At 33.7% G+C, this 17,164-nt stretch overlaps 1 protein-coding gene across 1 annotated transcript in view; it reads left to right on the top strand.

Annotated features, from left to right (window-relative positions):
• Positions 1–17,164, top strand: part of stpg2 (sperm-tail PG-rich repeat containing 2) — a 96,123-nt gene that overhangs the window by 66,569 nt on the left and 12,390 nt on the right. The window contains exon 10 of the mRNA XM_056458924.1: positions 8,545–8,637. Within this exon, the coding sequence (XP_056314899.1) occupies positions 8,545–8,637 (93 nt within the window). The remainder of the gene's footprint in view (positions 1–8,544; positions 8,638–17,164) is intronic.

Here is a 17,164-nt window from a genome sequence, read left to right on the forward strand (position 1 = left end):
AAAATGGAGCGCTTATGGACATATATTTCAACATTTAAATCATCCCCAGATATAATCTGCATGCGCATTAATATCGACCGCACACTGAGAGAAACCGAAAGTAACTTCAATATATAGTACAGTACCTTAAATGTCCTGTAGGTGGGGGGGGGGGTCAAAACCACATATGTATATGCGACTGCACAACTATGATAGTGATTCAAATTATATATGTTTTGTTGGGCTGAACTTTATTATATTTTTGACATCAGTTGCGCAGGGAGGAGGAGGGGGGGCCGCAAATGGCCCACAGGCCGGCAGTTTGAGACCTCTGATATTGAACATCATAGCAGTGTCGTATTGCTTTGACCTTCATGGCAACCTAGAATATCCTAGCATCCAATAAGCAGCTTCGCAAGTAATGTTAGGAACCACCCAGATCTCCCTGGCAACAGCATTATTAAAGTTTTGCAAGCAGCACATTTTATTCAGAACTAGTTCTGGTAGTTAGTTACAGTAACTATAGTAACTGTGGTCTTTTAGCAAACTCTGGTTACCATGGTCTGCTTTTGCAAGAATAACAAGCTCGAATTTATATCAGAGTGTCCTGCGGCAGGCAAATCACTCCCTCTCTGTCAAGTGTTTCACAGTAAACTTGGGACACTGGGATTTTATCGTCTGTTTTCATTGGAAGCTTCCATCATTTCCAGTGTGAGTGTCCAGTTGGCCTGTTTCCTGAAGCAGAGCGACCCCAGCGGAGGTCATTTATGGACTCTCCTCTCCTTCTGTTGCTCATACAGGCTCCCTGCCTGCATAGATAAGAGCGGGAGATGGGTCCTGCAGGCCCTGTAGACTTTCACTGTCACTGTTCAGTCCAAAAATGCCTCTCACTGCACACTTTTTATTAGCTATGTTTCCATCCAAAGATGCGAGTTAGATTTATGCGCAAAACTGAAATATTGCATAGGCAAATAAAGCACTGTTCCCATCCAATGAGCCAATAGCCTCTTTTACAGTGGTACTGGTAAATATCCAGAAAATATCCGAAATGACTTCAGTAAATTTGAAGAAGTGCTGTTGACACAGGCATGGACGTTCCAGGATTCACACATCCATTCCAAAATACCGGTAAATTCTGACATCATTAACCAGAAATGATCTCTAAATGGCTGCGCTTGTGTTTCTAAACATAGAAGAGGTCGGGCTTTTGCTGATGGTCTCACTTTCATTTTAAGGGGTGGTCCACTATGATATCATATTTTAAACTGTAGTTGATGTGTAATGTAGCTGTGTGAACATAAACAGCATCTCTGAATGTAAGACACTCAAAGTTCAATGCGAAGGGAGATATTGGCTTTTACAGAGTTAGCTTAGCAAAGTCTGTAATAGTGTTGTCCCAGTATTAAAAACGTAAATTTCCCATTCACATTTAAGCATCGTTGAGCACGTTCTTAAACAGCTGATTTGCCATTGTGTTCACTTGCTCAACAGAAATGACTGTGATTGGTCGTGAAGGTCATCAGTTCACCGCTCTTCACCGATTGCAAACACAGATATACGGAAACTGGAAAGTGTTAAAGCCACGAAGATCAGCCGCGATTCATCAAGCGGATCACTCGTCTGTGTTTGCACTCAGTAGACATTGTGAAGTGCGGTGGGTGAACAGATGACCTTTACGGAAATAGACGCTTTTTTTTTTATTTCAGTACCGAAATTCAGTATCGTGACTAGTCTAATATAGTTAAAGAATCAGTTCATTAACTTAAGTTTGATAAATGACATCTAAAGCGTGTGTTTGGGAAAGATAACGTTAGCTAACTAGTGCCATTTTCCTTAAATGAGCTCTGATATCCCTTTTTATTTTCACCATTCATTCAGAAAAGACCTTATAAATTATAAATTTGTGTCGCTTTTTCTTCGCTGATAAGATATACAGTCGGGTTCACAACGTTCCTATGTGACTCAAATCGATACTTCCGGGTTTCTTCCCACCGCAGCATCACTTTTAAAAATGGCGGCAGCGTGAAATCAGTCTATTCAACTAATTGTATTAAAGTTCTTTGAACATGACTTTAAAAGGTCAACATTTTTGAAAATGACACATTCAAAATATTATCATTATGATATTTTAATGTAAATATTAATTGTAAGTGAAATGTTAAGTACAGGAAGGACTTTCATGCCGCTATATATGCAAGGGAATGTGAATTACAAAGGTGCTCGGTTTAAAATTATAAGTGATTTAAAAAGTGCTTGAAAGTCTTTGGTGTTTATGAAAGAGTGGGAATCTTGGATAGGAGAAGCTATAATTGCAAATTATACTAATAACTGATTGAACCAAATTTAAAATGTTAATTATTGCTGTAAGTCGAAGCTGAAGTTTCCCCATCATGACTCCAGTCTTCAGTGTCACATAATCCTTCAGAAATCATTCTAATGCGCTGATTTTCTCCTTAATATCTGCTTTATTCCTATTTAAGCAAACATTTTAACTTCACATGAAACATTTGGTCTAATTCACAACAAGTGCCTGCAAACTGAAATGTGCTCTTAAACTCGTTTATTCTTAAGGTTTAGCAAAGTTGGTCATTTGCATAAAACATGCCCAATTTCCATATATGGGCTTTCAGCAAAGCACTTCCTTTCAGCCATACGTCACTGATTAGGCCGCAAATGTGTGCTTTTTGCATTCATGTGCAGTCAGTTGTTCTTGTATTGTTTTGTAAGCTAGAATAAATGTAAATAAATCATGATTTGTTAGAGAAAATGTTCATATGCAGATTTCACACACATATTTATTCAAATGCATGCTTAGTAAATGAGACCCAGTGTTTTTATGGAAACTATGATGAGGCAATTTTGGTTTCTACGTGTATAGATAAAAATAAAATAAAACAATGCAGATTTAAAATAGCAATCTTATGTAACATTCTAAAAGTATTCACTGTAATGTTTGATCAATTTAACACATTCTTGAATTAATTCAAAATATAAACGAATAAATATTTGTAGTGTGCATTGTAGTGTGCATTATGGCCAAAATGTGTCAAATGTGAACCGAGAACACTGGGGAATACTGCATCCCACAATGCAGGCATGGGCAAACTCGATCCTGGAGGGCCGGTGTCCCTGCAGAGTTTTGCTCCAACACTAATCAAACACACCTGAACACCCTAATTAGTGTCTTCAAGATCACTAGAAAGCTACAAGCAGGTGTGTTTGATTAGGGTTGGAGCAAAACTATGCAGGGACACCGGCCCTCCAGGATCGAGTTCGCCCATCCCTGCCACAATGCAATGCATATGATTAGGCCTCCTCTGCAAGTGTGACAGTTTAACCAAAAGTAATAGCAACATCCTTCATGAGTTATTCTATATGATGAGGCTGTCAAAAGTTTAAGGCATTTCCACACAACATTGGACACTACAGGCAAAATAACCACTTCTGTGATTTCGATTAAGCAAAGTTTCTTAAAAAGACAGTAGTGGATCAAAACATTTCATCAAAGTTGTTCTAAAGCTATTAGACACCCATACTTGTCTTAGGACAATAAAAAACACATTCTTGATCCACTTCAAATGTGGACTACTATGGTATGCTGCATACACTCTCAGAAATAGGGTGGCATTGTTCCTAGCAGGACCTTGAAGGAACATATTAATACCAAAGAGCTTAGAATCACCAAGCGGTGAGACTTAATAGAACGTTCCATTGCAACAGCAGCGCCCAGCAACAGCCCTGCAGTTCCACCATTTTGGAGTGAAAGCAATCGGCCGTCCATTTCACTTTAGGTGAAATTACTTTAAATTACTTTAATAGTTTACACACTGGCATAATACAAACTAATACTGGCATGTTAAATTAAATTAACATGACTTTAAAAATTTGTTGATAACAGATTGACTTTTTGTTGCAGTATTATGTTGTAATAGTATATAGTATTTTTCCAGTGTTGTCTGTTAAAGAAAGACTAATAAAGCTTTTATGTAAAAAGTCACTTTGCACAAAGTGATTGAATTCTGACACATAAATTCATCATTTTTATTCATGATTTTTGATGCTGTCATTAAAAATCATGGAGGCCAAACAAACTATAAAGCAGTTTTTGTTGTGGGGTATACTCACTTTTGTATCACTCTAATTCGAGTAAAGCTAAAAAATAAAATGGTATTCCAAGTTATTTTATTAACCTTAATTTCATGTTATAAGTGGAAAAATATATTTTAAATACCAGATATAAACTTAGATACCAAATGTAAACAAACTTTAGATACCAGATGTAAACTTGTCTATTTTGGAAATTGTCTGTTTTCATTGAGATATTGTTTAAAATGTTACTTTTCAAAGGGGGGGTATATATATATATATATATATATATAATATATATATATATATATATATATATATATATATATATATATATATATATATATATATATATATATATATATATATATATATATATATATACATATCTATATATATATATATATATATATATATATATATATATATATATATATATATATATATATATATATATATATATATACATATCTATATCTCGCTCTCTCTCTCTCTCTCTCTCTCTCTCTCTCTCTCTCTCTCTCTCTCTCTCTCTCTCTCTCTCTCTATATATATATATATATATATATATATATATATATATATATATATATATATATATATATATGTATTTTTTTTTTTTTTTAAACTCCTATTTAACTTAATATTGTAATTCATTCTGTCTAAGGTTAGTTATCTCTGCTGCTGTTCTATTGGAATTTTCATTCCAAAATGGCCACAACGTGACACTAGCGGCATCTAGTGGCTGTTTACAAAATAGCAACAGAGTGTCGCCTCTTGGTGATTCTATGCTCTTTGTAATACCTCAGTGAGGTTTATTAATAAACTAATTTCGAGAGGATCACGTGCTTATGATTTATCACAGCCGGTCTCATAGTAAGCTAATCAGTATCATCCAATCATATGAGCCATAAGCTACTATAAATAACCACAGTTTTCAGTCCACTTTATCTTCGTTTGGAAGAAACCCCCCTTCCTCCCCATTCTCCTCCTTCACCTTAGATCGGGTGGCACGGAGGCCCAGTGGTTAGCACTGTTAGCCCCACAGCAAGAACACTGGCAACGCTGGTCCTGCCAGGTCGGTGGGTGTTTCTGTGAGGAGTTTGTATGTTCTCCCCGTGTCCGTGTGGGTTTTTTCCCAGGTTCTCCGGTTTCCTCCCACCATCCAAAAAATATACATCATGCATAACAATGAAACATCTGTCTAGCCCCCTTTCTTTTTCCTCACATGTTCCCTTAGCTACTGCAGATGGGGAGTTCTGAGATCCACCGAGCTCAGGCTCCCCTCTCGCTCTGCAAACGGGAGGAAGCCCCGGGCTCGAGGATCCCTTGAGCTCGGGGCTCTCTCCCGGGACAGCATGCCAAACAAGCTATTGATGAATCATCAGCTAAGTGTGAACTCTTGAAAATGTACAAATGTGTACCTCACAGTACCTTAAAGGAACAAAAGTGATCCTTTATTCATTCATTTTCCTTCGGCTTAGTTGATTATTTATCAGGGGTTGCAACAGTGGAATGAACCGCCAACTATTCTGGCATATGTTTTACGCAGCGGATGACCTTTCAGCCCCTAGCCAGTACTGGGAAACATGCATACACTCTCACATTCACAGACACACTCACACATCATCGCCTGTTAAGTTAATCTAATTCATCTATAGCACATGTGTTTGGACTGTGGGGTAAACCAGAGCACCTGGAGGAAACCCACTCCAACACGGGGAGAACATGCAAACTCCACACAGAAATGCCAACTGGCCTAGCCGGGACTCGAACCAGTGACCTTCGTGTGAGGTGACTGGTAACCACCGTGCCCATCAAACTGAACCTTAAAGGTACAAAAGTGTACTCTAAATATACTGATGTCCACCTGTAAGGTACAAAAGTGTACTATTCGAAAAGGTACGACCCCAGTGACAGATTTTGTACCTTTAGTTCTGAGAGTGTACAGTATATCGCATGAAGTTAGTATTTCATTCTGAACAGAACCTCAGTCTGAAATGAGGACCTGCTGCATCTTATCTCTAGCATTACGATGGTGGAGATTATGATTTTCCATTATACGCTGAATTTTTTTCAGAGGAGTTTTTCAGTCAACATAAACCACAAAAGCCCTAAAATACACCAGGTTGTAATTAAAAGAAATAATTTACACAATAATTAAGAATCTGTCATTTATTCACCCTCATCTTGTTCCAAATGCATATGATTCATTTTTTATGTGTAGCGTAAAAATAAATGTATATTTCGCAGAATTTCTTTCACTACATAATGTTGCATAAATTATAATTGTAAGAACAAGCTCAAATCAATATTTCAGTCATTAAAGCATGTTGTTAGCATGTTTTTAGTATGAATTACCACGTTGCTATCACGTTCCTAGTATGAGTTAGCATGTTTCTATTATGTATTATAATGTTGATAGCATGTTCCTAGTTTGAATTAGCATGATTCTTTTATGAATTAACATGATGATAGCATGTTTCTTGTTTAAAGAAACATGTTTCTAGTATAATTCAGCATGTTCCAGTATGAATTAGCATGTTGATAGCATGTTTATAGTACGAATAAACATGTTTCTAGTATGAATTAGCATGTTGATAGCATGTTTTAGTATGAATTAGCATATTGATTGCATGTTTCTAGTATGAATAAGCATGTTTCTTGAATGAATTAGAATGTTCCTAGTATGAATCAGCATGTTTCTATTATGAATTAGCATGTTTCTAGTATGAATTGGCATGTTGATAGCCTGTTTTAGTATGAATTAGCATATTGATAGCATGTTTCTAGTATGAATAAGCGTGTTTTTATTATGAATTAGCATGTTGATAGCATGTTTTTAGTATAAATAAACATGTTTCTAGTATAATTTATTATGTTTCTAGTATGAATTAGCATGTTGATAGCATGTTTCTAGTATGAATTAGCATGTTGATAGCATGTTTCTTGTATGAATTAGCATGGTGATAGCATGTTTCTTGTATGAATTAGAATGTTGATAGCATGTTTCTTGTATGAATTAGCATGTTGATAGCATGTTTTTAGTATGAATTAACATATTGATAGCATGTTTCTAGTACGAATAAGCATGTTTCTTGTATGAATTAGCCTGTTCCTAGTATGAATTAGCATGTTGATAGCATGTTTCTAGTATGAATTAACATATTGATAGCATGTTTCTAGTATGAATAAGCATGTTTCTTGTATGAATTTGCATGTTTCTATTATGATTTAGCATGTTTCTTGTTTGAATTAACATGTTTCTTGTATGAATTATCATGTTGATAGCATGTTTCTAACATGAATAAACATATTTCTAGTATAATTTATCATGTTTCTAGTATGAATTATCATGTTGATAGCATGTTTCTAGTATGAATTAGCATGTTTCTAGTATAAATAAACATGTTTCTAGTATAATTTATCATGTTTCTAGTATGAATTAGCATGTTGATAGCATGATTCTAGTTTGAATAAGCATGTTTTTATTATGAATTAGCATGTTTCTAATATGAATTAGCATGTTTCTAGTATAATTTTGTAAGTTTCTAGTATGAATTAGCATGGTGATAGCATGTTTCTAGTATGAATTAGCATGTTGATGGCATGTTTCTAGTATGAATTAGCATGTTGATAGCATGTTTCTAGTATGAATTAGCATATTGATAGCATGTTTCTAGTTTGAATAAGCATGTTTCTTGTATGAATTAGCATGTTGAATGCATGCATCTAGTTTGAATAAGCATGTTTCTAGTATGAGTTAGCACGTACCTAGTATGAATGAGCATGTTTCCATTATGAATTAGCATATTTCTAGTATAATTTAGCATGTTTCTAGTATGAGTTTGCATGTTTCTAGTATAAATAAACATGTTTCTAGTATAATTTATCATTTTTCTAGTATGAATTAGCATGCTGATAGCATGTTTCTAGTATGAATTAGCATGTTGATAGCTCATTTCTAGTATGAATAAGCATGTTTCTTGTATGAATTAGCATGTTCCTAGTATGAATTTGCATGTTACATGTATAAATTAGCATGTTTCTAGTATAATTTTGCATGTTTCTAGTATGAATTAGCATATTGATAGAATGTTTCTAGTATGAATTAGCATATTGATAGCATGTTTCTAGAATGGATAAGCATGTTTCTAGTATGAATTAGCATGTTTCTAGAATGAATAAACATGTTTCTATTATTAATATTGCACATTTCTAGTATAAATTAGCATATTGATAGCATGTTTCTAGTAGGAATTAGCATGTTGATAGCATGTTTCTATAATGAATAGCATGTTTCTAGTATGAATTAGCATGTTGATAAATAAAAAAGCACATTAATGTGAAGCAGCCATCATAGAGGATCATTTGACTACAGAACAGTGTGACTGACCAATCAGAATTAAGTATTCTGTATTCTGAAGAGGCATGTCATGATCATAATCGAGTGTGTTTTCTTTGTTTTGTGTGCTGCAGGTGGAGAAGACAAATGAAGCGTTATATAAGAAACAGAGCACAGCTGCTTTTAAATCTGCCTCCGACAGACTTGTGGTTTCACTGTTCGCCAAAGTAAGACACAAATACAGCACTCAGAATTCATCTTTACACTCTCGCAGGAAGAAGAAAAAATCACAAATCACATCTTTTTAATATCTCAATGGTTTGTCCTAGACAGCAATGACACAAAATGGAGAGGCTGCTTCACAGGTGTTACTACAGAGAATAAAAGCCCAGCAGACACAGATACTTACACATGTCTCCTCTAATATATAAGTAGAGATTTCTCAATATGTTATGGTCTGCAGTCAAAACCAAGAGGTCACAAGCATTTATAGTTTCATTTTACACATAAGAAGAACAGCCTCGAGGGCGACACGGTGGCTCAGTGGTTAGCACTGTTGCCTCACAGCAAGAAAGTTGCTGCTTCGAGTCCCAGCTCAGTCAGTTGGCGTTTCTGTGTGAAGTTTGCATGTTCTCCCTGTGTTGGCATGGGCTTCCTCTGGGTGCTCCGGTTTACAAAGACATGCACTATAGGTGAACGAACTATATTGGCCATAATGTATGAGTGTGAATGAGAGTGTATGGGTGTTTCCCAGTACTGGGTTGCAGTTAGAAGGGCACCCGCAGTGTAAAACAAATGCTGGATAAGTTGGTGGTTCATTTAGCTGTGGTGACCCCTTATGAATAAAGGGACTACGCTGAAGGAACATGAATAAATGAAGAACAGCCTCAGATTAATATTTGAATGTCATCAAAGCTCATTAATATGAAGCAGTCATTACACGTGAGTAATTGACTGCAGAATAATGGGATTGACCAATGAGAATCCAGTATTTACAAGTCCCTAGTTGTCGTTTTTTAAAACCATTCAGTTGGGATGTACCAATGAGTTTTTTTTGCCCTCGAGTCTGAGTCATTGGATTTTGAGTATCTACCAATACCGAATACCGAACCCGATCCGATACTTTTACAATACATTCCTCAAAAAATTAAAATCGAGGTTCCGTGTGCTCCTTAAGCATAAAGCCCCGTGCACACCGGGACGCTTTTTGTTTGCATTTTCTGTCGACGTTTAACGCCTCATGACTAAATAAAGGGCGCCAATGTGATCGTGCACACCATCGTGCAAAGTGGCAGGCGTAAAATCATCATTTTTAAAAAAACGCCTCATGCTCGTTTATTTGTTTTGTTATGACACGCTGTGTCAAAACCTTCTCCACCAATCAGATTGGCACTTCTGTTTACGTGCACAGAGCTGCTAAAGTTACAATAAACAGTGTAGCCAATTTAGCAATTTTGTTGCTAGATTTAGCAACTTTTCATACTACCCTAGCAATTTATTTTCAGAAAGCTTCTAGCAACAAATTTAGCCATTTTTAACGTTCATTTGGCTAATTTCGCAGTTTTTAAAAAGTGACTCAAAAGAGCAGTGGCTGCAGGCTTCACTCAACACACACACACACACACACACACACACACACACACACACACACACACACACACACATCACATTCAAGTTAAATTGCTAGCTCAGATTAATTTTCATAACTGTTAATTTACTGATATTAGTTAACATGTATAATTGTTGGTAATTTAGGTAGCAGTAAATTCCAATAGGGCTATCACTGTTGTCACTTTCACAAATGTGTTAATTTCACAAGTTAAAAAGAGTAAGTGCACAAGCTGTGATTGTTTAAAATAATGTAACTCTTCATTATCTTATCAAAAAGTGTTTGTATTTTATATATAGTCAACTATATTTTTCATACAAATCTAAATGGACATATTTCACATGTTTTGGCTGAGATGGCCAGTCAATTTGAGGAATCATTCATTATTTTGTATACTACTAAAGATGTAGTTTTGAGTTGCGATTACGCAATGACATCATCATGCAAAGTAATATGTTAATATGAACTTATTTATTGTGCATATGGATGTAATGTTTTAATATAATATAATACACGGCGCCTCAGAGAGTCGACACATGACGGGCTTGTCAGATACTACATGATGACGTCACTGATATGCAAATTACATGACTACATCTGGCACATTTTTTTAGTATGAATGACTAGACTTTCTAGAATGAATGACTTTCTAGAATGGACTACCATGTTGCTAGCATGTTTCTAGTATGAGTTAGCATGTTGTCATGACTTTAGTATAAATTAACATGTTGTCAACATAAATTAGCATGTTAACATGAATTTAGTATGGATTAACATGTTGCTAGCATGTTTCTAGTATGGATTAACATTTTAACATTTTTCTAGTATTAATTAGCATGTTGATAGCATGTTTCTTGTATGAATTAGCATATCGTTAGCATCTTTTTCTAGTATGAACTATCATGTTGTTAGCATATTCATAGTATGGATTAGCATGATTTTAGCATAAATTAGAATGTTGATAGCATGTTTCTAGTATGAATTAGCATGTTGTTATCATGTTTTTCTAGTATGAATTACCATGTTGCTAGCATGTTTCTAGTATGAATTGGCTTGTTGTTATGACTTTAGTATAAATTAACATGTTGTTAACATGAATTAGCATGTTAACATAAATTTAGTATAGATTAACATGTTGCTAGCATGTTTCTAGTATGGATCAACATTTTAACATTGTTCTAGTATGAATTAGCTAGTTGATAGCATGTTTCTTGTATAAATTAACATATTGCTAGCATCTTTTTCTAGTATGAATTAGCATGTTGTTAGCATATTCATAGTTTGGATTAGCATGATTTTAGCATAAATTAGAATGTTGATAGCATGTTTCTAGTATGAATTAGCATGTTGTTATCATGTTTTTCTAGTATGAATTACCATGTTGCTAGCATGTTTCTAGTATGAATTGGCTTGTTGTTATGACTTTAGTATAAATTAACATGTTGTTAACATGAATTAGCATGTTAACATAAATTTAGTATAGATTAACATGTTGCTAGCATGTTTCTAGTATGGATCAACATTTTAACATTGTTCTAGTATGAATTAGCTAGTTGATAGCATGTTTCTTGTATAAATTAACATATTGCTAGCATCTTTTTCTAGTATGAATTAGCATGTTGTTAGCATATTCATAGTTTGGATTAGCATGATTTTAGCATTAAATTAGAATGTTGATAGCATGTTTCTAGTATGAATTAGTGTGTTGTTATCATGTTTTTTTAGCGTGTTATTAGCATATTAGTGGTATGGGTCAGCCTGATTTTAGCATGAAATAAAACGTTAGCATGTTCCTAGTATGAATTAGCATGTTGCTGGCATGTTTTTTCTAGTATGAATTAGCATGTTTCTAGCATGTTTCTATTATGGATTTGCATGTTGCTAGCATGTTTTTTGTTAGATGAACTTATAGTATGTGTTAGCATGAATTAGCATGTTGTTAGCATGTTACTAGTAAATATTAACATGTTTTTAGTATGAATTAGCTTGTTTTTTCTTTCTTAAGCCATCATAGTGAAACTGAAACTGCATGTTGTGCGCAGTATAGGAGCTAAACTCCAGCAATACAAACACAGTTGATGTCAGTGTCAGCTTAGTGTTCAGTCTATAGCAGAAGTTCAGATTTTTTTGCACGCATCTGTTTGTACAAGTTTGAATTCAATAGGAAAAGCTGTGCTAGTTGTTTGGTTCCATGGAGGGTTGAGATAAAATCCTGTCCGTATCTGAAATCAGTAATTATACAAGGGCAGATATGAGAATGCAGAAGTGTCCGACTGTGTAAAATCGCATAAAACCGAGAGAGAGTTGGACTGTGATGCATATGCTGCAAATATTTCATTATGAGCTCAACGCTTCGCCTCATGTCTGCGCCGCTCCTTTATTAGACACACACACACAGACGTCTGCATGAGTCTGCCCAAAACACACCCAGATCACATTTCACATTTACTTCATATTGCATGTGGAAAAAGCGGCTTTATTTTAACACCATTGTAGTGTGACAATCTTTTTCCATCACACGTTTCTACTGTATCATCATAATAAAATCATTGTGTGGCACATGGCTCGGTGGTTATCACTCTCACCTCACAGCAAGAAGGTTGCTGGTTCGAGTCCTGGCTGGTTCAGTTGGCATTTCTGTGAGGAGTTTGCATATTCTCTCCGTGTTTTCCATTTCCTCCGGATGCTCCGGTTCCCCCCACAGTCCAAACACATGCGCTATAGGTGAATTGGATGAACTAATTGGCCGTAGTGTATGAGTGTGTGTGAATGTGAGAGTGTATGCTTGTTTCCCAGTACTGAGTTGCAGCTGGAAGGGCATCTGCTGTGTAAAACATATGCCGGAATAGTTGACGGTTTATTCCATCAGGGCCACCCCTGATAAATAAGGGACTAAGCTGAAGGAAAATGAATGAGAAAATAAAACCATTGGCAGAATATTGTTATTAATTCATCATCTTTTTATTAATTTAATATTTTAACTATTGTTTTGTTACTGTAATATGATTTGTTTTTTGTTTGTTTTTGAAGGAAATACTTTAAAAATGATCTGAAACTGTAATCCTAATTTTACCAAAACATTTCTCTCAGATTTAATATTTTTCACTGTGATTGATTTTTATTATTATTATTTAGTTTTATCTTTAGTTGTCTTCTGGTCTTGGATTTTATGTTCTGACATATGAGATATTTAGCTGCCTTTATGTGTGTATTTTGCTTTAGGAATAAAGTAAATGGTAATATACAACAAAATGTGTTATCATAAACCAGTTTTTAAACTGTTACATATTAGATTTGTATTATTATAGATTGAATGTTTCTGTTTCAGATTTTTTTACTGTATGTTTTGATAATTTTGTTACTGTTAAATACTGTTAATTAATTACTGTTAATTTGAAGCACTTTGAATAAAATGTATTTGTGTGTATATATATATATATATATATATATATATATATATATATAGATAGATAGATAGATAGATAGATAGATAGATAGATAGATAGATAGATAGATAGATAGATAGATATAGATATAGATATAGATATGTATATATAGATATGTGCATGTAAATATAGATATGTAAATATATATATATATATATATATATATATATATATATAATGAGTGTAAATATATGACTGTATATAATAATAATCATAAATAAATAAGCAATACCTCTACTACTAATAATAATAATAAATAAATAGTTAATAAAACTATAATAAATTATTTAATAAACAATATAATGAATACATTGTAGTATTATTATTATTATTATTATTATTATTAATAATAATAATAATAATAATAATAATATTAAATAATATAAAAAATATGACCACAGCCATATCACCCTGCAGCCCAAGACCGGTTACTCACTGAAGCGAAGCAGTGCTGAGCCTGGTCAATACCTGGATGGGAGACCACATGGGAAGACTAGGTTGCCTAAGTCCTAATGCCCCAGCATAGTGAAGGGGACACTATACTGTCAGTGAGCGTTGTCTTTTTAGAGACATTAAACCGAGGTGCTGACTCTCTGTGGTCATTAAAAATCCCATGGCACTTCTCAGATAGAGTAGGGGTGTAACCCCGGTGTCCTGGCCAAATTCCCTCCAGCGGCCCTTACCCATCATAGCCTCCCAATCATCCCCATCCACCGAAAGAAAACGAATGAATGAATAATAATAATAATAATATTTGTCATAATAAATAGTAATGGTAATAATAAAAATAATTCTAATAAATAATAATGATGGTGGTCATTTTATATAATAATAATAATAATATTAATAATAAAAAATATATTTTAATAATAAATAAGCAATACTGCTACTTCTACTAATAATAATAATAAATAAATAAATAAATGATAAAAAATAATAACAAATAATTAGTAATAATCATCATTATTTTTATTATTTATATTATAACAAAATGTATTTGTATAAATAATAATAATATTGTTATAATAAAAATAAAAAAAAATCTAAAACATTGATGATGGTGATAATTATATAATAATAATAATAATAATAATAATAATAATAATAATAATAATAATAATAATAATCTAAATAATAAACATTACTGTTGTTATTTTATATAATTAATCAAATCTTGATCTTAATAAATACATTTTTGTTTGCATGATAGTAATGGGATATTGTAATATTTGTGTTTAATTGTCTCGATAATAATCAGTCAATGCAAGTGTTCCTGCTCCTGACAGCTTTGGTGAGATTCACTCTAGATATTTCTCTTGCTGTCAGATGTTTACACAGCACTATAAACATGGTGTGTGTGTGTGCACGCGTGTGTGTATGTGTTAATATGTTCGTGTGTGTGTGTGTGTGTGTGTGTGTGTGTGTGTGTGTGTGTGTGTGTGTGTGTGTGTCTTTGCAATATTTATTCATTAGATCTGTCCCTCCTGACTGACATCTATATATTTGAATTTAGAGCTCTGCTGATTGCTGTTTGCTGATGTGATTAGAAAAATGCCAGTATGATCCGAATGCAATTATACAAATGGCCAGTTAGTATTACAAAATGCAGTATGCATACACAAAAAATTCTGCATTTAATTTCTATCTACCATGTTTGTAGCATTTAGCACTAACTAAAATCATTCCCGCTTGTCATTCAATTCATAAACAGGCAAAACTTGTGTTTACTGTTATGCACTTACAACGCACACACACAAACAGATGAAGTCAAAATTATTCACCCTCCTGTGCTTTTTCTTTTTAAATATTTCCCAAATGATGTTTATCAGAGCAAGGAATATTCCACAGTATTTCCTATAATATTTTTTCTTCTGGAGAAAGTTTTATTTGTTTTATTTCAGCTAGACTAAAAGCAGTTTTAATTTTTTTAAAGCCATTTTAAGGTCAATATTAATACCCTACTTAAGCAATAGTTTTTTGGATTGTCTACAGAACAAACCATCGTTAATTGATTTGCTTAATTAACTTGCTTAATTAACCTAGTTAAGCCTTTAAATGTCACTTTTAGCTGAGTACTAGTATCTTGAAATATATAAAGTGAAATATTATATGCTGTCAACATGGCAAGGATAAAAGAAATCAGTTATTAGCAACTATTAACAGTTATTAAAACTATTATGTTTAGAAATGTGTTGAAAAAATCTTCTCTCCGTTAAACAGAAATTGGAGAAAAATAAACAGGGGGGCTAATAATTCTGATTTAACTGTACATGATGGTATTGGTGCTTAACAAGGACTCTACATTGGTGTATTGTGTATTATACAGTAAAAAATACACCTATTATATGAGTGGGAGGGGAGAATCAGCTCATTTGCATTTAAAAGCACAGATGCAAAAACAGCTACAATTCAGTTACAAAAAGTACAGTACAGTAACAAAAAGTCATACCATGGGCCCTATCATACACCCGGCACAATAAGGCGCAAGACGTATTTTGCTCGATTTGTTGCTATTTTCAGACCAGACTATTTTAAAGTTTATTCATGACAACTTGCAGTAGAAGAATATTATTATTAGCAGTATTATTTATTATATGCATATTTATATTTGTTTGAATAAAAACAAGTTTAGATTTGTCCACTTGTCAGGTTTTGGAGACGTCTGCATCACCATATGTGGATGAACAGGATGTGTGTTTGGATTTAACTAAGTGTTTTGACCACACTTCATTATTATTGTTCATTTATTCATTTGCTGGAAATTAGAAGTTAATTTAGGAATAATTTTGAAACAAATCTTTGCGCTTAACAAATGAAATTAAATATTTAGGCTAATGGATGTCCTCAATGGAGTGAGTTTCCACCGTTTCCTTACTCCACTAAAGTAAAAGAGTAAAGTACAGAGGAGAAGTAAAGAGGCCGAATGGTTCGTTCTTTATGTTCGCACTGCAGATGCTGTTTAACTGTTTTCTCGCTAGTGAAGCATTCAGTTCTACCACTTACAAAGGCCGCCATGTAAATAGCAAATGCGCCATGGCACGACGCAACTGACTTGTGTGGAATGTGAGATGAGACTCTGATTGGTTTAATGTATGTCATACTCAAAGCACACCCACAACTCATTAAAAGAATAAGCACAACCCTGTTAGACCATGGGAAACCGCAAACCGTATTTTTCCACCATTAAAATAGCTAAAGTGGATTCCGACATGCCCTTAATGCTTTTGCACCATGCACTTTAGACTTTGTGCTTAGATCATTAAAACAGAGCCCCAAGTCATTTTGCAATTTTTTGTTCATTTATTATTTTAACAATTGTTTTGTTATTGTAATATAATAACTTGTTTTAGAATTTTTGAAGAAAAGATTTTAAACATGATCTGAAACTGAAATCTTAATTTTCTTCATTTTAATTCTCTCAGAGTTTTTTCACTGTGATTGATTTTTTTTAGTTTAGCTTTAATTGTTTTCTAGTTTTTGTTCTGACAAATGAATCATTTTAGCTGCATTTTATGTGTGTAATTTGTTTTAGGATTAAATTAAATAATAATATTGTACACTACCTGACAAAAGTCCTGTCACCTATCCAAGTTTTAGGAGCAGCAAATAATAACTTGACTTCTAGTTGATCATTTGGTCTCAGAAGTGGCTTATATGAAAGGCAAAGGCCTCTAGATTACACTTATTTTACCAAAATAA

The sequence above is a fragment of the Danio aesculapii genome, chromosome 5 (assembly GCF_903798145.1).
Source record: "Danio aesculapii chromosome 5, fDanAes4.1, whole genome shotgun sequence".
Taxonomy (NCBI): domain Eukaryota; kingdom Metazoa; phylum Chordata; class Actinopteri; order Cypriniformes; family Danionidae; genus Danio; species Danio aesculapii.